The following is a 25,762-nucleotide window of genomic DNA, read 5'->3' as shown; positions in this document are numbered from 1 at the left end:
TAAAACCTTTAACCTCTACTCGAGTTACATCGTTTCGTTTCTTTTGAGGGTCCCCAGCAAGCCTTGATTTGCAACTCTTTTTCTTTTTTTTGAGACGGAGTCTCGCTCTGTCGCCCAGGCTGGAGTGCAGTGGCGCAATCTTGGCTCACTGCAAGCTCCACCTCCTGGGTTCACGCCATTCTCCTGCCTCAGCCTCCGGAGTAGCTGGGACTACAGGCGCCCGCCAGCACGCCCGGCTAATTTTTTTTTTTTTGTATTTTCAGTAGAGACGGGGTTTCACCGTGTTAGCCAGGATGGTCTCGATCTCCTGACCTCGTGATCCGCCCGCCTCAGCCTCCCAAAGTACTGGGATTACTGGCATGAGCCACCGCGCCTGGCTTGCTTCTCTTTTTCTTTTGATTCTTTGGGAGGAAAGATTAAGCCCAGCCCAGCCAGAAGGAAGTGCTGGGAATCCCTATCTGGTCAATTAAATTATTTATTTATTTATTTATTTTGAGATGGAGTTTCACTCTTGTTGCCTAGGCTGGAGTGCAATGGAGCAATCTCAGCTCACCACAACCTCCGCCTCCTGGGTTCAAGTGATTCTCCCACCTCAGCCTCCCGAGTAGCTGGGATTACAGGCATGCGTCACCACACCTGGTTAAGTTTTATGTTTTTAGTAGAGACAGGTTTTCTCCATGTTGGTCAGGCTGGCTTAGAACTCCCGACCTCAGGTGATCCGCCTGCCTCGGCCTCCCAAAGTGCTGGGATTACAGGCGTGGAGCCACCGCACCTGGCCTAAATAATTTATTTTTATGCACTGTCTTTCTTCACTCTAGTACTGAAATTCTACCATAAAGCTTAAATTGCCTAGTATTGATTGATACCTACCCCAGTTGCATTTTTTTACGGTGATAAAATATACATCACAAAAATTTCCATGTGAACCACTTTAAAGTGTATGCTTCAGTGGCATTAAGTACAGCCACATCGCTGTGTAACCAGCATCACAATTCATCTCCAGAACTTTCTCATCTTTCCCAACTAAAACTCTGTTCCCTTTAAATAACCACACTCCATTCCCTTTTTCTCTCAGTCCCTGGTAAGCTCTGTTCTACTTTCTGTGTCTAGGAATTTGGCTGTTCTAGGGATCTCCTAGAAGTGGAATCACTCAACCTTTGCCTTTTTGTGTCTGGCGTATTTAATTTTGCACAATGTTTTCCAAGTTCACCTGTGGTGAAGCATGTGTGTATCAGAATTTCATTTTAAAGTCTTAAATTTCCTTTTAAAGTCTGAACAGTATCCCATGGTATGTAGTGTTACAAAGTAAAATGTATGGCTGGGCATGGTGGCTCACGCCTGTAATCCCAGCACTTTGGGAAGCTGAGGCAGGAGGATCACCTGTGGTCAGGAGTTCAAGACCAGCCTGGCCAACATGGTGAAACCCTGTCTCTACTAAAAATACAAAAACGAGCTGGGCGTGGTGGTGCGTACCTGTAATCTCAGCTACTGGGGAGGCCGAGGCGGGAGAATTGCTTGAACCCGGGAGGCAGAGGTTGCAGTGAGCCAAGATGGTGCCACTGCACTCCAGCCTGGAGACAGAGTGAGACTCCGTCTCAAAAACAAAAAAAAGAAGAAAAGAAAAAAAAGTAAAATGTGGCTTAAGAAAATTTCTGATCTCTTCCCCAAATAAACTACCTGCAGGTAGTTTCAGGCTGTCCTTTTTGGAGGCTCCCAAATTACGACCGAAGAAGTCCAAGGAGTTGAGAACCCTGTTAAACCTTGGTTCAGGGCTGGGCTCAGGGCGCTAAAGGATAGTCCTCTTGCGACCTCTAGTGGTTGTAGGTGTTCAGTTCCCTTCTATTGTCTCTCGGTCTCCGTCTCCTCCAGTGGTGCTTCCTTTCCTTGTTTTCTCATCCTGTTCCTTCAAAAACCTGCTTCTTGGCCAGGTGCGGTGGCTCACGCCTGTAATTCCAGCACTTTGAGAGGCCCAGGTGGGCGGATCACGAGATCAGGAGTTCGAGATCAGCTTGGCCAACATGGTGAAACCCAGTCTCTACTAAAAACACAAAAATTAGCTGGGTGTGGTGGTGGACGCCTGTAGTCCCAGCTACTTGGGAGGCTGACACAGGAGAATCGCTTGAAGCCGGGAGGCAGAGTTGTAGTGAGCCGAGATTGTGCCACTGCATTCCAGCCTGGGCGACAGAGTGAGACTTCGTCTCAAACAAACAAACAAAAAAACCTCAAAAAACCCCACAAATAACCTGCTTCTTTTCTGGTATCCTCAATATCCCGTTTCACCTATGCCTTCACTGCTAGGTGGATCTTTTTAAAGAAAATTGGGAACATCATGGCCAGATGTGGTGCCTTATTCTTTGAGAGGCCGAAGTGGGTGGATTGCCTGAGCTTAGGAGTTTGAGCAGCCTGGGCAAAATGGCAAAACTCTGTCTCTACAAAAAAAAAAAAAAAAAAAAAAAAAAGAGTCAGGTGTGTGGTGCACGTAGTCACAGCTGCTTGGAAGGCTGAGGCAGGAGGATCGCTTGAGCTCAGGAGGCAGAGGTTGTAGTGAGCTGAGATCTTGCCACTGCACTCCAGTCTGGGTGACAGAGTGAGACTCTGTATCAATCAATCAATCAATCAATAAAAACTTTAAAAAATCACTATGTATGTTTAAAAGATGAAGAGTTAAAAAATGCTTTATTCCCTTACATAAATATTCTCTTACAGTTAAAAGCAATCATCATTCAGGACATCATAAAATATCCTGTTAATGTCATTTCCCTGGTTCTTATTTTTACTTTATTGCTTTGCATAGAGATACAAATCACCCACTATAATAGGTTTTTTTTGTGTGTGTGTTAAGTTTTTTGGTGTGTGTATGAATTCTTTGTTACTCTAAGTTGCCACTTATCTAATTCCACCCCCCATTCAAACATCGTTATTGTAGAAACTAGGTCATTTTTTCTGTTAAATTTTCTTTGGTTTCAGTTTTGCCAATGACATCCTTGTATTGTCATTTAACATGTTTTTCTTTCTTTCTTTCTTTTTTTTGGAGATGGAGTTTTACTCCTGTCCAGGCTGGAGTGCAATGGCATGATCTCGGCAAACTGCAACCTCCACCTCCCGAGTTCAAGCGATTCTCCTGCCTCAGCTTCCCGAGTAGCTGGGATTACAGGCGCCCGCCACCACGCCCGGCTAATTTTTTTGTATTTTAAGTAGAGACGGGGTTTCACCATATTGGCCAGGCTGATCTCGAACTCCTGACCTCAGGTGATCTGCCTGCCTCAGCCTCCCAAAGTACTGGGATTATAGGCATGAGCCACTGCACCTGGCCATCATTTAACATGTTTTTCTAGCCTTTGAATTTCTTTTAAACTAGTGGTTAGATATGGATGCTTGATCAGATTCAAGTTCACTTGCTTTTTTCTTTTTCTTCTTTCCTTCCTTCCCTTCCCTTCCCTCCCTCCCTCCCTCCCTCCCTCCCTTCTTTCCTTCTCTTTTTTCTTCTTTTCTTTTTCAGTGTCTTGCTCTGTCGCCCAGGCTGGAGTGCAGTGATGTGATCTTAGTTCACTGCAGCCTCAACCTCCCAAACTCAAGCGATTCTCCTGCCTCAGCGTCTGAAGTAGCTGGGACTACAGGTATATGTCAACATGTCCAGCTAGCTTGTTACTTTATTTTTTTGGTAGAGGCGGAATCTTGCCATGTTGCCCAGGCTGGTCTCGAACTCCTGGGCTCAAGCAATCCTCCCACCACAGCCTCCCAAATGCAGTGAGGCCCTGTAGCATTTCCTACAGTGGGATTCACACTGGAGGAAGCACATGAGGACAAAAGCAGATGTGGTAATACCCAAGATTGTGAATGGGTTTCAAATCTCCAAATCTCCCACAGGGAATATGGTATATGAGAGATTCTCTCTCCCTCTTTTTTTTTTTTTTTTTTTTTTTTGAGACAGAGTTTTGCCCTTGTTGCCCAGGCTAGAGTACAGTGGTGTGATCTCAGCTCACTGCAACCTCCGCCTTCCAGGTTCAAGCAATTCTTGTGCCTCAGCCTCCCGAGTAGTGGGGATTACGGGTACGTGCCACCATGCCTGGCTAATTTTTTATTTCAGTAGAGACGGGGTTTCACCATGTTGGCCAGGCTGGTCTCGAACTCCTGACCTCGGGTGATGCGCTTGCCTTGGCCTCTCAAAGTGCTGGGATTAGAGGCGTGAGCCACTGTGCCCGGCCCTGGTTGCCCATTTTTATGGTTATTTCTTGATGCTGTGCTAAACAGGGGGTGGATTATTCATGTCTTCCCTTTTTGGTCCACACTGGGTAACTTCCTGATGTTGCCATGGCATCTGTAACTGTCATGGCGCTGGTGGGAGTGTCGGAGTGAGGAGGACCAGAGGTCACTCTCATCGTCATCTTGGTTTTGGTGGGTTTTGGCCGGCTCCTTTATTGCAACCTGTTTCATCAGCAAGGTCTTTATGATCTGTATCTTGTGCCAACCTCCTGTCTCCTCCTGTGACTTAGAATGTTTTCACCATTTGGGAATGCAGCCGGGTAGCTCTCAGCCTCATTTTGTCCAGCTCCTACTCAAGATGGAGTTGCTCTGGTTCACATGTCTCTGACAAAATGTCTATGGAGGCTGGGCGCGGTGGCTCACACCTATAATCCCAGCACTTTTGGAGGCTGAGGCAAGTGGATCATGAGGTCAGGAGTTCGAGACCAGCCTGGCCAACATGGTGAACCCGCGTCTCTACTAAAAATACAAAAATTAGCTGAGCGTGGTGGCACAGGCCTGTAATCCCAGCTACTCGGGAGGCTGAGGCAAGAGAATTGTTGGAGGCTGAGAGGCGGAGGTTGCCGTGAGCTGAGATCGTGCCATTGCACTCCAGCCTGGGCAACAAGAGCGAAACTCCGTCTCAGAAGAAAAAAAAAATGTCTATGGAAGGCGTCGGTCTCCTATAGCTGGGACGTCAGCGGTCTGGGTGAGAGCCTGCCGTCTCTCTGTCCCTTCACTCACCCTCCCCTAGGAGCCTTTCAGTGCTGGGAACTGGCCCTAGGGTTTAGCCACCCCACACCACATTCCCAGGTTCCTCGCTCTTCAGCCCTGGTGTCTGCATCGCCTCTGTATCAACTCTTGGTGTTTTCTCTCCGAAGATCTGCTCTAAGTCTGCTGGCTTACCCAATATCTTGGTTTCTCTTGGTGGGAGTGGTGCTTCCGGGCTGTGTCCAGCCAGCCATCTTGACCCTCCTCTAGGCATGATTTTGAAAATTTAATCTGCTCCCCTGACTTCCTGGAAACATACGCCGAATGGGAAATGTGTCTGCGAGACATTACAACATCCCGAGGAGCCTTCTCCTCATCGGGAGGGATCAGAGGCTGCCCTTGCTCTCCTCCCGGTCGTCTCTTGTGAGATGTGAGCTTCATGTGAATATTGTGTGGAGCCAACACCATGGAAGGCCGGGTGGACACCTGGAGAAACGTTCCTTCCTTGTGTGTTTTTGGAGTCCATGGATCAGCCTCCCTGGGGTCAGTCCTACCTCCTGTCCTTGCTTTCAGTAGAGCCAGGACACTCTCTCTATATTTTTACTCCACTGAAGTTGAACTTTCAGTCATTTGCCACACAAGAGTTGACACAGATCCAGAGGACATTGCAGATTGCTCCCCTGGGTGATTTAAAAAAATTAATCTGGAGACAACATTAGGAGATAGAGCGTTGTAGACCTGGATCTATTACTTGCCAGTTAATGGAACTTTGGTATTCGGAGTCTTTACTCTTTTTTTCTGAGACAGAGTCTCACTCTGTTGTCCAGGCTGGAGTGCAGTGGTGGGATCTCGGCTCACTGCAACCTCCGCATCCCAGATTCAAGCGATTCTCCTGCCTCAGCCTCCCAAGTAGCTGGGATTACAGGCATGGGCCACCATGCCCGGCTAATTTTGTATTTTTAGTAGAGAAGGGGTTTCTCCATTATTGTCAGGCTGGTCTCGAATTGCTGACCTCAGGTGATCCGCCTGCCTCAGCCTCCCAAAGTGTTGGGATTACAGGTGTGAGCCACTGCACCCAGCATGCATTCCATTTATCTTTGCCACACTGTATATATTATATATATACTGGATAAACAGGTCCTAATTTTATAATATCTAGTCTTTAGCTATTAAAGAGTTTGTCAAGATATAACAAAAGTAGAGTTAGTAAACTAATATATTTCGTACACTTTGTGTTAACATTAATTAAAACGCTATCTTCTGAAAAAGACTTTTGGAAGTGAAATGGTAGGATCAGCTCTCAGTGACACACGTCACTTAAAAAAGAAGCCTAGTGCCTTCTTTTGAATGGACTTGTATTTTTAACTTCACATACTCAAATGAATCAATAAAACTCATATTAATATATACCTTGCTTTGTTTTAATAACGACATATTTTTATTTTTTTCATAAAATTATGGTGTTTAATCTTCAAATGCAAAAGTTCAGTTCTACTTCAAGTTAGGGTATAGAAAAACAACAAAATGCCGTTTCTCTCAGCATAACAATAATAAAGCACATGGAGCGGCAGAAAGCGAGTCCATGAAGACTTTTCTGAATTCCGAGGCGTAACCCCAACTTGGGCATCCACTGCTGTGATCCTAATTCACATTTAAAGGCCCTGAGACCTGCACTAGCAGGTCAACCTCCGCCTGATCTCACAGGCACACACGGGATAGATAGAATAGAACTGCACAGACTTTAAAGATGAGCTAACATGAAAACCTCACTTCATAGAAGACTTAAAAAAAATGGACACTTTGTGTCGAATACAGATGAATCGTAGAGTCTCATAACATAACATTCAAATGTCCAGGGTACAAATCAAAATTACTTACAATACAAGGATGAGCCATGGCTGGGCACAGTGGGCCACATCTGTAATCCCAGCACTTTGGGAGGCCGAGGTGGGTGGATCACTTCAGGTCAGGAGTTCGAGACCAGCCTGGCCAACATGGTAAAACCCCATCTCTACTAAAAATACAAAAAATTAGCTAGGCATGGTGGTGGGCGCCTGTAACCCCAGTGACTTGGGAGGCTAAGGCAGGAGAATTGCTTGAACCTGGGAGGTGGAGGTTGCAGTGAGCCGAGATCATACCACTGCACTCCAGCCTGGGCGACAGCAAGACTCTATCTCAAAAAACAAAAAACAAAAAAAAAAAAAGGAAAGAAAGAAAAGTAAGAGAAGTCATAGCTATCAGATCTGCTCTAAAAGAACTACAAATCGGCCGGGCGCGGTGGCTCAAGCCTGTAATCCCAGCACTTTGGGAGGCCGAGATGGGCGGATCACGAGGTCAGGAGATTGAGACAATCCTGGCTAACATGGTGAAACCCGGTCTCTACTAAAAATACAAAAAACTAGCTGGGCGAGATGGCGGGCGCCTGTAGTCCCAGCTACTCCGGAGGCTGAGGCGGAGCTTGCAGTGAGCTGAGATCTGGCCACTGCACTCCAGCCCCGACTCAAAAAAAAAAAAAAAAGAACTACAAATCAAAGTTTTTCAGACAAAAAAGAAAACTGCAGAATGAAATTTGGAAAATCAAGTAATGGTAAATATCTGGTAATCCGTTAATAGGCCATTTTCCTCGAGAGCTATTGAAACAGTCAATGAGTTATACAAAACTCAATGATTAAAAGTACAAGATACATAGCAATTTCCCAAGGGTTTTTTTTTTTTTTTTTGGATGGAGTCTCCATCTGTCGCCCAGGTTGGAATGTGATGGTGCGACCTCGGCTCACTGCAGCCTCTGCCTCCCGGGTACTTGTAGGATAACGTACTTACATTATTCTAGTAATAACAGCAATAGACAAAATGTTAAAGGAACAACGTGTATAAAACCAATACCATTAAGAAATACCTTGAGTCTCTTCGATTGAGAGATTGTGTTAGCTTTCCTGCTTTTTGTGGTGGAATGGTGAGACATCAAACAGAGTGTCCAGAATAGTTGGTTTTCAGGTTCATCAGGAGAATTTTCCTTTCTAGAGCCTGTCATGCATAAACACAACTGCCTTGACTTATTCGCTCTGGGTCTTCAGGAAATGCGTCAATGGATGGAATAGTCATATATCGAGCCATGGTTAGAAAAGATTTAAAAGCACTATTGTTACTTTCTTCAGATATTCTTGAGGGAAAGGCATGGGGATACAGCCAGTGGGTGTCTTCCAGGTGACGTCTCTGTCCCCAAAGCCTGTGTGATGGGCAAATGTGACCCAGCCCTCCTCTGTTTTGGACACTGGAATCAAGGATGCATTTCTACTCATTCATTTCCAATGAGAACGCTGGATTCTCTCTTCCACACTCTCGGACTGACTCCCTTTACAAACTCAGCTGTCTAAGATAGGACACGAGGTAAGGGTCCCTCTCACTAAGGCTTCTGAAGAGCAGCTCCAGGGCCCGGTCCCCTTTCTTCTCCACCATTGTCAGCAGAGTGTCATTCTTGCTCTGCCGTGTCTTTGCCTGCTCCACCAGCTCCTTCTCATTCTCAGTGAGAACCTCATTGTCTTGGAGATCATCGAGCACCCCTTTCAGGTCCCCAATCCTGGCTTGGAGTTGCCGGTGGTTCTCCCTCACAAAGACTGCACCTGGATGAAAGGGGGAGTTGTGGACTCTGAGAATTGCTCTCTTACAGGATTTGGGATCTGCACCAAATGAAGATTCATTATTCCAGGGTGGGGGATGGGTCTTTATTAATTAATTAATTTATTTCTTGAGAGGGAGTTTCGCTCATTGCCCAGGCTGGAGTGCAATGGCACGATCTCAGCTCACCGCAACCTCTGCCTCCCGGGTTCAAGTGATTCTTCTGCCTCAGCCTCCCAGATAGCTGGGATTACAGGCATGAGCCACCATACCAGGCTAATTTTTGTATTTTTAGTAAAGGCAGCGTTTCACCAAGTTGTACAGGCTGGTCTTGAACTCCTGACCTCAAGTGATCCGCTCGCCTCGGCCTGCCAAAGTGCTGGGATTACAGGCGTAAGCCACCGCGCCCAGCCAGGGATGGCTCTTTAACTTGTGGTGTTGCCTAACCCATGTTCATTTCATTTTGGATATCTTACTTCCTACTCTCATATTTACTATATCTTTCTCAAAGTTCAATATAGAACTACTTTAACTTATGGTTCCCCAGATGCAAGACATTTACCCCAATAACTTGCTGTTGCCTGCTCCTTTGTGTGGACGTGATGTCCTCACATCCTCCCTTAAGTAAATCATACTCATTGTTTGTTGGCATCACTTTTTTTTTTTCTGGCATCGCTTGTTCTTTGTAAATGATAAGCTTCGAAGGAATGGAGCCTCACTTTGTGATGTCAAAGCACTCAAAGGACTCTTGATATCAGATACATCCATCTGGCTTTAGCGTAAACATTTCACTAACCTGAGAAGGCAGGTGGGGCGGTTGCAGCTCCAAGCTGGATATCCACTACAAAAGAGGGAAGAATTGGAGATAACATACAATGAATCATACACCGTTACTGAGCTTTTCTAGTCTTTCATGCGCCAACGAAAATAATTTAATTCTATACATTTTATAAGGCAGGGATCTTGTTTGGCACACTAATATACTAATGAAACCCCATTACGTCAAGAGCCACTCACTGCCCATTCAGGAAATGTATCAGAGAAAGGAACACATTTTTCCAGTATTCTTTCTTTTCTTTTCCTTTCTTCCATTCTTTTTCTTCCGTTCTCCCCTTCCCCTTCCCCTTCCCCTCTTCCTTCCTTCCTCCCTCCCTTCCTCCCTCCCTCCCTTCCTTGCTTCCTTCCTGTCTTTCTCGCTCTCAGTCTCCGTTGCCCAGGCTCAATCTTGGCTCACCGCAACCTCTGCCTCCCAGGTTCAAGCAATTCTCCTGCCTCAGCCTCCCGAGTAGCATGTGCCACCATGCCCAGTTAATCTTGTATTTTTAGTAGAAATGGGGTTTTGCCATGTTGGCCAGGTTGGTCTCAAACTCCTGACCTCAGGTGATCCGCCCACCTCAGCCTCCCAAAGTGCTGGAATTACAGGCGTGAGCCATTGTGCCTGGCCCATTTTTTCAATACTCTTTCTATGGGCGGGAGAATGTCATAGGAACTCTGAGGGTTACAACAATATCATATCATACTGTCTTACGTAAATTATAGTCAAGGTAAATGTGTTTTAGATATAAACTATCAACATTAAAGGAGTAAATTTTTTTTTTTTTTTTCTTTTTGAGATGGAGTCTCGCTCTGTCGCCCAGGCTGGAGTGCAGTGGCCGGATCTCAGCTCACTGCAAGCTCCGCCTCCCGGGTTCACGCCATTCTCCTGCCTCAGCCTCCCGAGTAGCTGGGACTACAGGCGCCCGCCACCTCGCCTGGCCAGTTTTTTGTATTTTTTAGTAGAGACGGGGTTTCACCGTGTTAGCCAGGATGGTCTCAATCTCCTGACCTCGTGATCCGCCCGTCTCGGCCTCCCAAAGTGCTGGGATTACAGGCTTGACCCACCGCGCCCAGCCAAAGGAGTAAATTTTTATACGTGTTGGTACCAGGACTTATAAGTTGATAGAAGATTTCACAATTGGAGCTACCCATTTGAAAATAATTGAAATGATGTTTCCCAGGGGGCCTTCAACATGGTCTTATCCTTTTATCTAAAATCCCTGATGTGGTTTAAAGTTCTGATGAATTTTGTGACCCCTCCGTTGGTAGCAGCTCAGTCTCCGTGTCACCAACACAGAATGAATCTGATGACTCTGAGTCTCCCATTGACTATGAGGCGCAGAAATTGGGTTTCTAGTCATTGGACTTCCAGGAAGAGCATCAGCTTCATGGAACAGCACATTCACCCAGAGGCCCAGCCACCCACAGTCTCCCCACGTCATCCAGAATTTCCCTATTAAGGAATTAGCAGGCTCATGACACCTGGAAAAATCTTGTTTTTTAGATGGAATTTCCCTCTTGTTGCCCAGGCTGGAGTGCAGTGGCACCATCTCGGCTCACTGCAACCTCCACCTCCCGGGTTCAATCATCTCATGCCTCAGCCTCCTGAGTAGCTGGGACTAGAGGCACCCTCCACCACGCCTGGTTAATTTTTGTATTTTAGTGAAGACAAGGTTTCACCACGTTGGCCAGGCTGGTCGAGGCGGGTGGATCACCTGAGGCCAGGAGTTTGAGACTGGCCTGGCCAACAGGGCAAACCCCCATCTCTACTAAAAATACAAAAATTAGCCAGGTGTGGTGGCGCGTGCCTGTGGTCCCAGCTACTTGGGAGACTGAGGCAGGAGAATCACTTGAACCAGGAGGTTGCAGTGAGCCGAGATCGTATCACTGCACTCCAGCCTGGGTAACACAGTGAGACTCTGTCAAAAAAAAAAAAAAAAAATCTCCTGTTCTTTACCCCCAGCTGTGAGGGGTTTCCATTCCCATGGCCATCCCCATTCTCAGGTCCCTTGAGCATTTCACTTCCTACGGAATACCATCACTTTCGTTGTCCTCACATTGGCAGTATACTGACAATGGACTTCTTATGTGGGATGGAATGAGAAACAAGCTTTCTTCTTTGACATCCAATGGTGGAGGTGCATTTTCTCTCACCAAAAATGCCATCCTCACCCACTCACCTACCTGGCTTCACCACAGTCTTCCAGACCAAAGTCCCATGTCTTTTGTCAGTAATTTCAAGTTGAATGGGTTCCTTCATCTGCCCAGCATAGAATTTCGAGAAGGGCTGGATTTCTCCAGGGCTCCTGTAGGACAATTTCAACTCCTAGAGGAAACATAGCAGTTGACTTAAGCAGTGGAGGGTGGAAAGGCCCAGCTCTCTACAGTGAACTGGCCAATGGAACTTAACCCCTGTTTTCTGCACAATGTCATGGCTGGTTGAGGGGGAAACAGAGGAAGAGAGGTAAACATCCTGAACATCCTGTTCTTGTTTTTGTTTTGAGAGGGGGTCTTGCTCTGTTGCCCAGGCTGGGGTGCAGTAGCGCAATCTCAGCTCACTGCAACCTCCGACTCCCAGGTTCGAGCGATTCTCCTGCCTCAGCCTCCCAAGTAGCTGAGATTACAAGTGCACACCACCACGCCCCGGCTGATTTTTGTATTTTTAGTAGTGACGGGGTTTCACCATAGTGACCAGGCTGGTCTCGAACTGAAGACCTCATGATTCACCCCCCTTGGCCTCCCAAAGTGTTAGGATTATAGGCATGAGCCACCGCACCCAGCCAGTAAACATCCTTTTAAATTTACAATGTTAGGAAATAATTTTATTCTATGAAAGCAAGAGTAAACTAGCTCTCAACACCCCATGAGTCAGAGAAAAATGATCTGAACTGAGTATAAAAATCTTAGGTGTTGGCCAGGCGCAGTGGCTCATGCCTGTGATTTCAGCACTTTGGGAGGCCGCAGCGGGCAGATCACCTGAGGTCAGGAGTTTGAGACCAGCCTGGCCTCAGGTGGTGAACCCCCACCTCAGGTGGTGAGCCTTCAACATGGTGAAACCCCGTCTCTATTGAAGGTAAAACGAATTAGCTGGGCATGGTGGTAGGTGCCTGTAATCCCAGCTACTCGGGAGGCTGAGGCAGGAGAATCGCTTGAACCCGGGAGGCGGAGGTTGCAGTGAGTCAAGATCACGTCAATGCACTCCAGCCTGGGTGACAAGAGCGATATTCCATCTCAAAAACAAACAAACAAACAAACAAACAAAAAAGTCTTAGGTGCTGAGGCTCCTCATTAATAATGCTACTAACTCAGAATCTCAGATGATATAGAAACGTGAGAAAACTGGCAAAGGCAGCTCCTCAGGTCTGTGTTGGCCTCACTGGGAAGCCAAGGGTCAGATGTGGCATTGTGCTTTCACGTCCTTCCTTCTCTTCGTTCCGCACCCGACTTCCCCAGGATTCCTAAGCAAAGCTGCCCTGGGGAATAGGGAGCTAAACTCATAGGCAGGACAGAATTAGGAAAAGCTTAGCTCATGCAAATTTCTAGTTTCTTTAGGAAACAAACCCTACAACTCTCAGAAAATAGTAATTAAAAAAAATTTTTTTTTAAATTTTATTATACTTTATGTTCTAGGGTACATGTGCACAAGGTGCAGGTTTGTTACATATGTATACATGTGCCACGCTGGTGTGCTGCACCCATTAACTCGTCATTTACATTAGGTATATCTCCTAATGCTACCCTTCTCCCCTCCTCCTACCCGACAACAGGCCCTGGTGTGTGATGTTCCCCTTCCTGTGTCCAAGTGTTCTCATTGTTCAATTGCCACCTAGGAGTGAGAACATGTGGTGTTCGGTTTTCTGTTGTTGCAATAGTTTGCTGAGAATGATGGTTTCCAGCTGCATCCATGTCCCTACAAAGGACACGAACTCATCCTTTTTTATGGCTGCATAGTATTCCATGGTGTATATGTGCCACATTTTCTTAATCCAGTCTGTCACTGATGGACATTTGGGTTGGTTCCAAGTCTTTGCTATTGTGAATAGTGCCACAATAGACATACGTGTGCATGTGTCTTTATAGCAGCATGATTTATAATCCTTTGGGTATATCCCCAGTAATGGGATTGCTGGGTCCAATGGTATTTCTAGTTCTAGATCCCTGAGGAATCGCCACACTGTCTTCCACAATGGTTGAACTAGTTTACAGTCCCACCAACAGTGTAAAAGTGTTCCTATTTCTCCACATCTCTCCAGCACCTGTTGTTTCCTGACTTTTTAATGATCACCATTCTAACTGGTGTGAGATGGTATCTCATTGTGGTTTTGATTTGCATTTCTCTGATGGCCAGTGATGATGAGCATTTTTTTCATGTGTCTGCTGGCTGCATAAATGTCTTTTGAGAAGTATCTGTTCATATCCCTTGCCCACTTTTTGATGGGGTTGTTTGTTTTTTTCTTGTAAATTTTTTTGAGTTCTTTGTAGGTTCTGGATATTAGCCCTTTGTCAGATGAGTAGATCGCAAAAATTTTCCCCCATTCTGTAGGTTGCCTGTTCACTCTGATGGTAGTTTATTTTGCTGTGCGGAAGCTCTTTAGTTTAATTAGATCCCATTTGTCAATTTTGGCTTTTCTTGTCATTGCTTTTGATGTTTTAGACATGAAGTCCTTGCCCATGCCTATGTCCTGAATGGTATTGCCTAGGTTTTCTTCCAGGGTTTTTATGATTTTAGGTCTAACATTTAAGTCTCTAATCCATCTTGAATTAATTTTTGTATAAGGTGTAAGGAAGGGATCCAGTTTCAGCTGTCTACTTATGGCTAGCCAGTTTTCCCAACACCATTTATTAAATAGGGAATCCTTTCCCCATTTCTTGTTTTTGTCAGGTTTGTCAAAGATCAGATGGTTGTAGATGTGTGGTATTATTTCTGAGGGCTCTGTTCTGTTCCATTGGTCTATATCTCTGTTTTGGTACCAGTACCATGTTGTTTTGGTTATAATATAGTTTGAAGTCAGGTAGCGTGATGCCTCCAGCTTTGTTCTTTTGGCTTAGGATTGTCTTGACAATGCGGGCTCTTTTTTGGTTCCATATGAACTTTAAAGTATTTTTTTTCCAATTCTGTGAAGAAAGTCATGGGTAGCTTGATGGGGATGTCATTGAATCTATAAATTACCTTGGTCAGTATGGCCATTTTCACGATATTGATTCTTCCTATCCATGAGCATGGAATGTTCTTCCATCTGTTTGTGTCCTCTTTTATTTCGTTGAGCAGTGGTTTGTAGTTCTCCTTGAAGAGGTCCTTTACATCCCTTGTAAATTGGATTCCTAGGTATTTTATTCTCTTTGAAGCAATTGTGAATGGAAGTTCATTCATGATTTGGCTCTCTGTGTGTCTGTTACTGGTGTATAGGAATACTTGTGATTTTTGCACATTGAGTTTGTATCCTGAGACTTTGCTGAAGTTGCTTATCAGCTTAAGGAGATTTAGGGCTGAGACGATGGGGTTTTCTAAATATACAATCATGTCTTCTGCAAACGGACAATTTGACTTCCTCTTTTCCTAATTGAATAGCCTTTATTTCTTTCTCATGCCTGATTGCCTTGGCCAGAACTTCCAACACTATGTTGAATAGGAGTGGTGAGAGAGGGCATCCCTGTCTTGTGCCAGCTTTCAAAGGGAATGCTTCCAGTTTTTGCGTATTCAGTATGATAGTGGCTGTGGGTTTGTCATAAATAGCTCTTATTATTTTGAGATATGTTCCATCAATACCTAGCTTATTGAGAGTTTTTAGCATGAAGGTTGTTGAATTTTGTCGAAGGCCTGTTCTGCATCTATTGAGGTAATCATTTGGTTTTTGTCATTTGTTTTCTTCATGTGATGGATTATGTTTATCGATTTGCGTATGCTGAACAGCCTTGCATCCTAGGGATGAAGCCAACTTGATCTTGATGGATAAGCTTTTTGATGTGCTGCTGGATTCGGTTTGCCAGTATTTTATTGAGGATTTTTGCATTGATGTTCATCAGGGATATTGGTCTAAAATTCTCTTTTGTGTGTGTGTGTGTCTCTGCCAGGCTTTGGGATCAGGATGATGCTGGCCTCATAAAATGAGTTTGGGAGGATTCCCTCTTTTTCTATTGAGTGGAATAGTTTCAGAAGGAATGGTATCGGCTCCTTGTTGTACTTCTGGTAGAATTGGGCTGTGAATCCGTCTGGTCCTGGACTTTTTTTGGTTGGTAGGCTATTAATTATTGCCTCAATTTCAGAGCCTGCTATTGCTCTATTCAGTGATTCAACTTCTTCCTGGTTTAGTCTTGGGGGGGTGTATGTGTCCAGGAATTTTTCCATTTCTTCTAGATCTTCTAGTTTATTTGTGTAGAAGTGTTTATAGTATTCTCTGATGGTAGTTTGTATTTCTGTGGGATCGGTGGTGATATCCCCTTTCTCATTTTTTATTGCATCTACTTGATTCTTCTCTCTTTTCTTCTTTATTAGTCTTGCTAGTGGTCTGTCAATTTTGTTGATCTTTCCAAAATCCAGCTCCTGGATTCATTGATGTTTTGGAGGGTTTTTTGTGTCTCTATCTCCTTCAGCTCTGCTCTGATCTTAGTTATTTCTTGCCTTCTGCTAGCTTTTGAATGTGTTTGCTCTTGCTTCTCTAGTTCTTTTAATTGTGATGTTAGGGTGTCGATTTTAGATCTTTCCTGCTTTCTCTTTTGGGCGTTTAGTGCCATAATTGTCCCTCTACACACTGCTTTAAATGTGTCCCAGAGCTTCTGTGTCTTTGTTCTCACTGGTTTCAAAGAACATCTTTATTTCTGCCTTCATTTCGTTATTTACCCAGTAGTCACTCTGGAGCAGGTTGTTCAGTTTCCACGTAGTTGTGCGGTTTTTGAGTGAGTTTCTTAATCCTGAGTTCTAATTTGATTGCACTGTGGTCTGAGAGACAGTTTGTTGTGATTTCTGTTCTTTTATATTTGCTGAGGAGTGCTTTACTTGCAACTATGTGGTCCATTTTGGAATAAGTGCGACGCGGTGCTGAGAAGAATGTATATTCTGTTGATTTGGGGTGGAGAGTTCTGCAGATGTCTATTAGGTCCGCTTGGTGCAGAGCTGAGTTCAAGTCCTGGATATCCTTGTTAACTTTCTGTCTCGTCGATCTGTCTAATATTGACAGTGGGGTGTTGAAGTCTCCCATTATTATTGTGTGGGAGTCTAAGTCTCTTTTTAGGTCTCTCAGGACTTGCTTTATGAATCTGGGTGCTCCTGTATTGGGTGCATATATATTTAGGATAGTTAGCTATTCTTGTTGAATTGATCCCTTTAACATTATGTAATGGTCTTCTTTGTCTCTTTTGATCTTTGTTGGTTTAAAGTCTGTTTAATCAGAGACTAGGATTGCAACCCCTGCTTTTTTATTTTGCTTTCCACTTGCTTGGCAGATCTTCCTCAATCCCTTTATTTTGAGCCTATGTGTGTCTCTGCACATGAGATGGGTCTCCTGAATATGGCACACTGGTAAGTCTTGACTCTTTATCCAATTTGCCAGTCTGTGTCTTTTAATTGGGGCATTTAGCCCATTTACATTTAAGGTTAATATTGTTATGTGTGAATTTGATCCCGTCATTATGATGTTAGCTCGTTATTTTGCCCGTTAGTTGATGCACTTTTTTCCTCGCATCAGTGGTCTTTACAATTTGGCATGTTTTTGCAGTGGCTTGTACCGGTTGTCCCTTTCCATGTTTAGTGCCTCTTTCAGGAGCTCTTGTAAGGCCGGCCTGGTGGTGACAAAATCTCTCAGCATTTGCTTGTCTGTAAAGGATTTTATTTCTCCTTCACTTATGAAGCTTAGTTTGGCTGAATATGAAATTCTGGGTTGAAAATTCTTTTCTTTGAGAATGTTGAATATTGGCCCCCACTCTCTTCTGGCTTGTAGGGTTTCTGCCGAGAGAGATCCACTGTTAGTCTGATGGGCTTCCCTTTGTGGGTAACTCGACCTTTCTCTCTGTCTGCCCTAAACATTTTTTCCTTCATTTCAACCTTGGTGAATCTGACAATTATGTGTCTTGGGGTTGCTCTTCTCGAGGAGTATCTTTGTGGCGTTCTCTGTATTTCCTGAATTTGAATGTTGGTCTGCCTTGCTAGGTTGGGGAAGTTCTCCTGGATAATATCCTGCAGAGTGTTCTCCAACTTGGTTCCATTCTCCCCGTCACTTTCAGGTACACCAATCAGACGTAGATTTGGTCTTTTCACATAGTCCCATATTTCTTAGAGGCTTTGTTCTTTTCTTTTTACTCTTTTTACTTTAAACTGCTCACTTCATTTCATTCATTTGATCTTCAATCACTGGTACCCTTTCTTCCACTTGATTGAATTGGCTTCTGAAGCTTGTGCATGCGTCACATAGTTCTCGTGCCATAGTTTTCTGCTCCATCAGGTCATTTAAAGTCTTCTCTACACTGTTTATTCTAGTTAGTCATTCGTCTAATCTTTTTTCAAGGTTTTTAGCTTCCTTGTGATGGGTTAGAACATGCTTCTTTAGCTTGGAGAAGTTTGTTATTACCGACTTTCTGAAGCCTACTTCTGTCAACTCATCAAAGTCATTCTCTGTCCTGCTTTGTTCCATTGCTAGCGAGGAGCTGCAATCCTTTGGAGGAGAAGGGGCGCTCTCGTTTTTTTTTTTTTTTTTGAGATGGAGTCTCGCTCTGTCGCCCAGGCTGGAGTGCAGTGGCATGATCTCGCCTCACTGCAAGCTCCGCCTCCCGGGTTCACGCCATTCTCCTGTCTCAGTCTCCCAAGTAGCTGGGACTACAGGCGCCGCCACCATGCCCGGCTAATTTTTTGTATTTTTAGTAGAGACGGGGTTTCACCATGTTAGCCAGGATGGTCTTGATCTCCTGACCTCGTGATCCGCCCGCCTCGGCCTCCCAAAGTGCTGGGATTACAGGCGTGAGCCACCGCGCCCAGCTGGGGTGCTCTGGTTTTTAGAATTTTCAGCTTTTCTGCTCTGGTTTCTCCCCATCTTTGTGGTTTTATCTACCTTTGGTCTTTGATGATGGTGACCTACAGATGAGGTTTTGCTGTGGATGTCCTTTTTGTTGATGTTGATGCTTTCTGTTTGTTAGTTTTCTTTCTAACAATCAGGTCCCTCAGCTGCAGGTCTGTTGGAGTTTGCTGGAGGTCCACTCCAGACCCTGTTTACCTGGGTATCACCAGTGGAGGCTGCAGAACGGCAACTATTGCTGCCTGATCCTTCCTCTGGAAGCTTCATCTCAGAGGGGCACCCGGCTGTATGAGGTGTCAGTCAGCCCCTACTGGGAGGTGTCTCCAAGTTGGGCTACATGGGGGTCAGAGACCCACTTGAGTAGGCAGAGCTGAAACACCGCGCTGGGAGAACCACTGTTCTCTTCAGAGTTGTCAGACAGGGTTGTTTAAGTCTGCAGAAGTTTCTGCTGCCTTTTGTTCAGCTATGCCCTGCCCCCAGAGGTGGAGTCTACAGAGGCAGGTGGGCTCCACCTGAGGTCAGGAGTTCGAGACCAGCCATGGGCAACATGGTGAAATCCCATCTCTACTAAAAATACAAAACATTAGTCGGGCATGGTGGCACACCCCTGTAATCTCAGCAACTTGGGAGGTTGAGGCACAAATATCCCTTGAACCAGGGAGGAGGAGGCTGCTGTGAGCACCCAGCCTGGGAGACAGAGTAAGACTCTGTCTCAAAAAAGTAAAGAAACAACAATAACAAAAAATAAAATGGACTGAGATACATTTTTTTCCCATTCAAATTGGAAAACAATTAAATTTTGATACTTTATTCTAGAGATGGATATTTTGTTGGATAATCTCGTCCTTTATTCTTGAGAACTTATATTGTGGCAAATCTTTGAAAATCTCTTTGGAAATGCACTAGCTTTAACTTGGTGAGTTCTCTTTGAATCAGTCATTTGTCTTAGGGCACTCTAGCTACACATGAAAAATGCAAAACTGTATGAATTGAAATATTTATTGCCAGGCACTTGTTATGAGAAACTACAAGCAACTCAACTATGCTGAATAATAATGAAGTGATTTTAAAAGCTCTAGGGTTTTAGCTACCTGGCATATTATGTCCTATTAAAATAATATGTAGGAATAATTTCAATGGTGCAGAAATATACAGTAATCTCCAGTAAAAATACAAAAATGTAACATATAATATAAAATATATTTCTTTTATTTTTTAATTTTATGTTTTTGTTTTTGAGATGGAGTCCGACTCTTTCACTCAGGGTGGAGAGCGGTGGCACTATCTCGGCTCACGGCAACCTCCAGCTCCCGGGTTCAAGTGATTCTCCTACCTCAGCCTCCTGAGTAGCTGGGATTACAGGTGCACCACCACACCTGGCTAATTTTTTGTGTATTTTAGTAGAGGAGGGGTTTCACCATGTTGGTCAGGCTGGTCTCGAACTCTTGACTCATGATCTGCCTGCCACGGCCTCCCAAACTGCTGGGATTACAGGTGTGAGCCACCGAGCCCAGCCAAGATATTATATTTCTTCATTCAAACACCTTAACAAATACTTGTTAAGTGACTTAGCTAGGCAAGATGTCAGGCCTGCAGGTAACCATAACAGAGAAGTAGAAACTTCAATTCAGATAACTAAATGTACACTTTTAATCACAAGATAAGTGCCCCAAATGCTAAAATGTTACCTCTGCCTGTGTTAAGGTTTTGGAAATACTTAATTTGATTAAGACTGTTTTCCTGTATTTTCAATTTTTTTTTTTTTTTTTTTTTTTTTTTTTTTTTTTTTTTTTTTTTTTGAGACGGAGTCTCGCTCTGTCGCCCAGGCTGGAGTGCAGTGGCCGGATCTCAGCTCACTGCAAGCTCCACCTCCCGGGTTTACGCCATTCTCCTGTCTCAGCCTCCGGAGTAGCTGGGACTACAGGTGCCCGCCACCTCGCCCGGCTAGTTTTTTGTATTTTTTTTTTTTTTTAGTAGAGACGGGGTTTCACCGTGTTAGCCAGGATGGTCTCGATCTCCTGACGTTGTGATCCGCCCGTCTCGGCCTCCCAAAGTGCTGGGATTACAGGCTTGAGCCACCGCGCCCGGCCGTATTTTCAATTTTTAAAAACTTTGTATTCATGATTAATGAAAAAAATTGCATTTTGCTAAAATTCTTCTATTTGTTGCAAAAGTACAAAATATTCTGAAATCTATTGTTAGATTTGAATTCTACCAACCGTGGGTATTATTTCCAGATGAGCAGAATTAGACACAATATAATGGGCACCAAAGGTCAGGGGTTCCACTGGGGGTGAAGTCTGTAGACGCACACCACAGAAGCGATCTTCCTCATCATCTATCATCTGAGGAATAAGGGGAAGAAACATCAGAAAGCACACAAAAAAGGAAATAAGCACAAATAGTGGCATAAAAGTTTTCTATATATTATATTAAGTAGCATGTAGGATATGATTCAGTTGATGTAAAGATTGAGAGGATAGGGCTGTGTGTGGTGGCTCACACCTGTAATCCCGGCACTTTGGGAGGCCGAGGCAGGTGAGCCACCTAAGGTCAGGAGTTCAAGACCAGCCTGGCCAATATGGTGAAACCCTGTCTCTTCTAAAAATACAAAAATGAGCTGGGCATGGCAACGCACGTCTGTAATACCAGCTACTTGGGAGGCTGAGGTAGGAGAATCGCTTCAACCCAGGAGGCAGAGGTTGCAGTGAGCTGAGCTCTCACCACTGCACTCCAGCCTGGGTGACAGAGTAAGACTCCATCTCAAAAAAAAAAAAAAAAAAAAAAAAAATTGAGATGATTGATAGCTAGATTACATTTTTAATTAATAAAATATGCAAATAATTTATTGCTCCATAATTTTCACAGTGGACACACCCATGGAGCCAACACCCAGAGGGACACACAGAGATAAATATACAGATAGATGGTAGAGTGATAAACTAGATAGATGTAAACATGCCTCTATGCAAAACAGATATGTTATTAACATTTTGCTGATGGACCTCTCAGAGCCAAAGGGTTTCTTGTGAATAGTAAACTTATGATAAATTCCTGTATAGTTTGATTTTATTTTTACACTGTGGAGAGTTTGACTAGGGGACTTATAAAACCCAGGGACAAAGGGACTTCCTATTGGTGCCTCAGCTGAGGGCTGGTAGCTTGGCTGTGTCTGTGAACACGTCTCTGAGGGGTGAGGGTAGAGATGTCACTTCTCTCCATCACAGGGCTGCTGTGAGATGCTCGGCCACCTGAGCACCGGGGAGCAGATACAGAAGAGTGAGGTCCCCTCTGAGAGGCCTAGCAGCTGGAGCAGAAGGCGAGACCTCAGAACTATCTGAGCAGGCACCAAGGACATAGAATGGAATTCAATCAATAAGAAAACCTTTCAGAAGTCTCAGGGGCAACTCAATAGAGACTTTATGGAATTAACAAGCAAGAATTTAAACTAAAAGCAATTGACAGTAGGTGGCATTACGAGTCCGGCTGTTAGACACCCTTGGGGTAATGACTGGGAGAGGGTTCAAGGGGGCCTCAGAGAAGTTGGAGATGTTCTGTATCTTCCTCTGGGTGCTGGATACATGGGTGTGTCCACTCTGAAAATTATGGAGCAATACATTATATGCATATTACATTAATTTAAAAATATCAATGACATTGACAAAGAAAGGATGGGCAAAGCTGAAACCTAAACTGGGCCTGGAAGATCAAATAAAAGAAAAAAATTCAATTTGTATTGAGCAAAGAGATGAAATCATGATGGGGATGAAGCAAAGACGGGATGTGGACACCTATCCAGGAGGCATCCCACATATGCCTATAAAGAGAACCAACTCCAGAAGGATAAAAAGAAACTGATGGAGGAAAGACATGATGTATCCTGCCATCTCTGATGAATGATTATTTTAAATGAACAGATACATTCAATGTAAATTATAACAACAACAGATTGGAAGTATAAGAACCAAAGACTTCAGTATAATATTGACAGGGTTATCTTTATGTACTGATTTCTGCAGAGGTTGAGAGACATATTGCTGTACTTATTTTCAAAGAATAGAACAGCATTCTTTAGTTTTTAGAGATTTTACTATACACACATATATTTTTCCCATAGCATGAACATTCCATGTAAAATCTTAGGTTGTCATGTTTTTCACTATTTCTTCACTGATGCATCCCCATCCCCTAAAATAGTACCTGGAATATATAAGGCACACAATAAATATTTGTTGAATACATGGATTAGTCCGTTCTCATGCTGCTATAATGGACTGCCTAAGACTGGGTAATTCACACATGAAAGAAGTTGAATTGACTCACAGTTCCACGTGGCTGGGGAGGTCTCACAATCATGGTGGAAGGCAAAGGAGGAGCAAAGTCACATCTTACATGGCAGCAGGCAAGAGAGATCCTTTGCAGGAAACTCCCCTTTATAAAACCATCAGATCTCATGAGACTTATTTGCTATCATGAGAAGAGCACAGGAAAAACCTGCCCTCATGATTCAATCACCTCCCACAATACGTGGGAATCATGGGAGCTACAATTCAAAATGAGATTTGGGTGGGGACACAGCATTACAGTAATGGAAGTATGAAAGATCAGGGTGGCTCAAGCCTGGGTGCGGTGGCTCAAGCCTGTAATCCCAGCACTTTGGGAGGCTGAGACGGGTGGATCACAAGGTCAGGAGATCGAGACCATCCTGGCTAACACAGTGAAACCCTGTCTCTACTAAAAAAAATACAAAAAAACTAGCCAGGCAAGGTGGCAGGCACCTGTAGTCCCAGTTACTTGGGAGGCTGAGGCAGGAGAATGGTGTAAACCTGGGAGGCGGAGCTTGCAGTGAGCCAAGATCTTGCCACTGCACTCCAGACTGGGCGACACAGCAAGACTCCGTCTCAAAAAAAAAAAAAGATCAGGGTGTTATGACACCCCCAGAGGAACATAGTAATTCTCTACCAATGGATCCTAATCAAAATGAAATTTGTAAAGTGCCAGATAAATAATTCAAAAGATTGAACTTAAAGAAGCTCAAGAAGAGATGCAAGATAAATCTGAAAGCCAATACAACGAAATCTGAAAATTCATTCAGGATGTGAACTAGAGATTTACCAAGGAGACAGATATCTTTAAAAAATTAACATCTAGAAATGAAAGATTCATTGAAAAAATTACAAAATACGGTGGAAAGCTTTAATCATAGACTAGACCAAGCAGAGGAGAGAACCTGAAGTCTTTTTAATTAACTCAGTCAGACTAAAATAAAATAATAAATAAAAAAGAAGTATGGGGCTACATAAAGCAACAACACTTATGAGTCATCAGTATTTCCAAGGGAGAAGAAGAAGGGAAAAATTTAGAATCTAAGAAAATAATTGGCGAACATTTTCCTAGCCTAGCAAGATATTGAAAGATCTGAATACAGGTGGTCCAAATCATCACCACTAACATACCCTGCAACATGAACTTCACCACGATATGGAGTCATCAGACTGTCTAACACCAAGTGAAGGGAAACATCCGAAAATCAGAAAGAGAAAAGCATCTAGTCACCTAGAAAGGAAACTCCATTCGATTAACAGTCGACATCTCAGCAGGAACCTTATGAGCCAGAAGACAATGGAGTTGTATTTTCAAACTGCTTAAAAAAACCCTGCCAACCACAGACGCCACCATGCCTGACTAATTTTTGTATTTTTAGTAGAGATGGGGTTTCAGCACGTTGGCCAGGTGGGTCTCCAGTTCCTGACCTCAGGTGATCCGCCCCCCTCAGCCTCCCGAAGTGCTGGGATTACAGGCGAGAGCCATCGCCCCCAGCCAATTGTCTCCTGTATTTAAATTACCCACAGTAACCACCTTAAATACAGCCAGGCATGCTCTCGCCTCTTGTGATTGGGATGCAAAGATGGTAGGCACCAGGACAGTAAAGTTTAATGAAATCTTCCTGGCATAATTTTCCCACCAAGGCTGGAGGCACAGAAGCAGCATTTTATTCAGAAACACAGCAGCTATGGAGCTGCAGAAAGCAGAACATCTGCTTCATCACTAATCTAAGAGAGCGTGTGGGACCATCAGCCTTTTGTAAATGCACTAGAGGGAGATGCCACTGAAAGGAAGGAGTTATCCCAGAGGTGTGAGCGAGTGTGAGACTGTCATTCAGATATTATCCATCTAAAATTTGGTGAGAGAGGCCGGGCATGGTGGCTTGTGCCTGTAATCTCAGCATTTTGGGAGGCTGAGGCAGGAGGATCACTTAAGGTCAGGAGTTCAAGACCAGCCTGGCACAAATAGTGAAACCTGTCCCGACTAAGAATACAAAAAATTAGCTGGGCGTCGTGGCGCGTGCCTGTAATTCCAGCTACTTGGGAGGTTGAGACAGGAGAATTGCTTGAACCCAGGAGGAGGCGGAGGTTGTAGTGAGCTGAGATTGTGCCACTGCATTCCAGCTTGGGTGACAGAGCAAGACCCTGTCTCAGAAACAAAATAAGATAAAATGAAATGTGGTGAGAGAATCTCTGCTATTACTTCTTCTAACCATCTCCTCCTTGAGAGCCAGAAAAGGAAGGTCCCTTCCCAGTAGTCCTGAATTTCTATGGGGATTCTTGCATGTGGCTCAATATTCAGCACCTATAGGTGACCCTCGGGGAGGTGATCCATGTTCTCTCCATGAAAACTGTGTCTTGCCCTTTCTGTTCCACTGGAGGGGCCAAGGGGATAACCTGGAAATATCATTGTCATCTTCTCTGGTCTCCTAAATCGCTCAGCTTACCTTCGTCAGCAAGGCGTCGCTGGGGACAAGGTACAAGTGGAACTTAACGTCTTCAGGGTGGGGGTGAAAATAGAGCAACGTGTTGGAGGTGATGGGGATGGAGAGGCGAGTCCCCCTGGCGATCCGCAGCAGGATGCCCATCAGAGAGAAGCTGGGGTTTTCCAGGACAGCATAGAAAGGCTCTACCCGGCTTGGCTGCTCCAGGACCATCCCTTCATCCTTAAAATGGGCCATGAGGAACCAGGAGACGTCCACCTCACCTGCTGCAGGAGAACCGCAACAGCAGTGAGACAGCACGCGCCCCGGCAGCCCCCAAAGCCTCCGCTCACCCCGCATTACCTTGGAGGGAGATGAAGTGGGGGAGGTGGATTTCGGCCACAGCCTCCTCTGGCTCTGCAGTGATGGCAAACAAGGGGCCGGCCACCAGCCACTGTTCATGGTGCTGCAGGTCCAGGCCCAGGTGCTGACTCCAGGAACCAAACGCAATCGTCACCGTGACCGCATCCCTTACCACGAAGCCGAGGCCGGTGGCTGACCACAGATACCAGCCAGCAGTGGGGAAACGAAGGCTGAAAGGAGCCAGAGTGATGTCATGACGGGAGAA

The 25,762-nt window shown here is 44.6% G+C and overlaps 1 protein-coding gene across 5 annotated transcripts in view; it reads right to left on the bottom strand.

The window, feature by feature from the left end:
- Positions 1-7,426: 7,426 nt before the first annotated feature.
- Positions 7,427-25,762, bottom strand: part of LOC104673370 (caspase recruitment domain-containing protein 8) — a 33,846-nt gene continuing 15,510 nt past the window's right edge. For 4 of the 5 annotated variants that reach the window (XM_030942633.1, XM_030942634.1, XM_030942636.1 and 1 more), the window contains 6 exons: positions 25,498-25,727; positions 25,159-25,421; positions 20,606-20,731; positions 11,569-11,710; positions 9,365-9,409; positions 7,427-8,573 (listed from right to left, as the gene is read on the bottom strand). In XM_030942633.1, the coding sequence (XP_030798493.1) occupies positions 8,308-8,573; positions 9,365-9,409; positions 11,569-11,710; positions 20,606-20,731; positions 25,159-25,421; positions 25,498-25,727 (1,072 nt within the window). In that variant the 3' untranslated portion in view covers positions 7,427-8,307. The remainder of the gene's footprint in view (positions 8,574-9,364; positions 9,410-11,568; positions 11,711-20,605; positions 20,732-25,158; positions 25,422-25,497; positions 25,728-25,762) is intronic. The other variant, XM_030942635.1, reaches the window with a different exon arrangement.

This window comes from Rhinopithecus roxellana, chromosome 12, assembly GCF_007565055.1.
Source record: "Rhinopithecus roxellana isolate Shanxi Qingling chromosome 12, ASM756505v1, whole genome shotgun sequence".
NCBI lineage: Eukaryota > Metazoa > Chordata > Mammalia > Primates > Cercopithecidae > Rhinopithecus > Rhinopithecus roxellana.
This window is presented reverse-complemented; position numbering and strand designations above follow the sequence as displayed.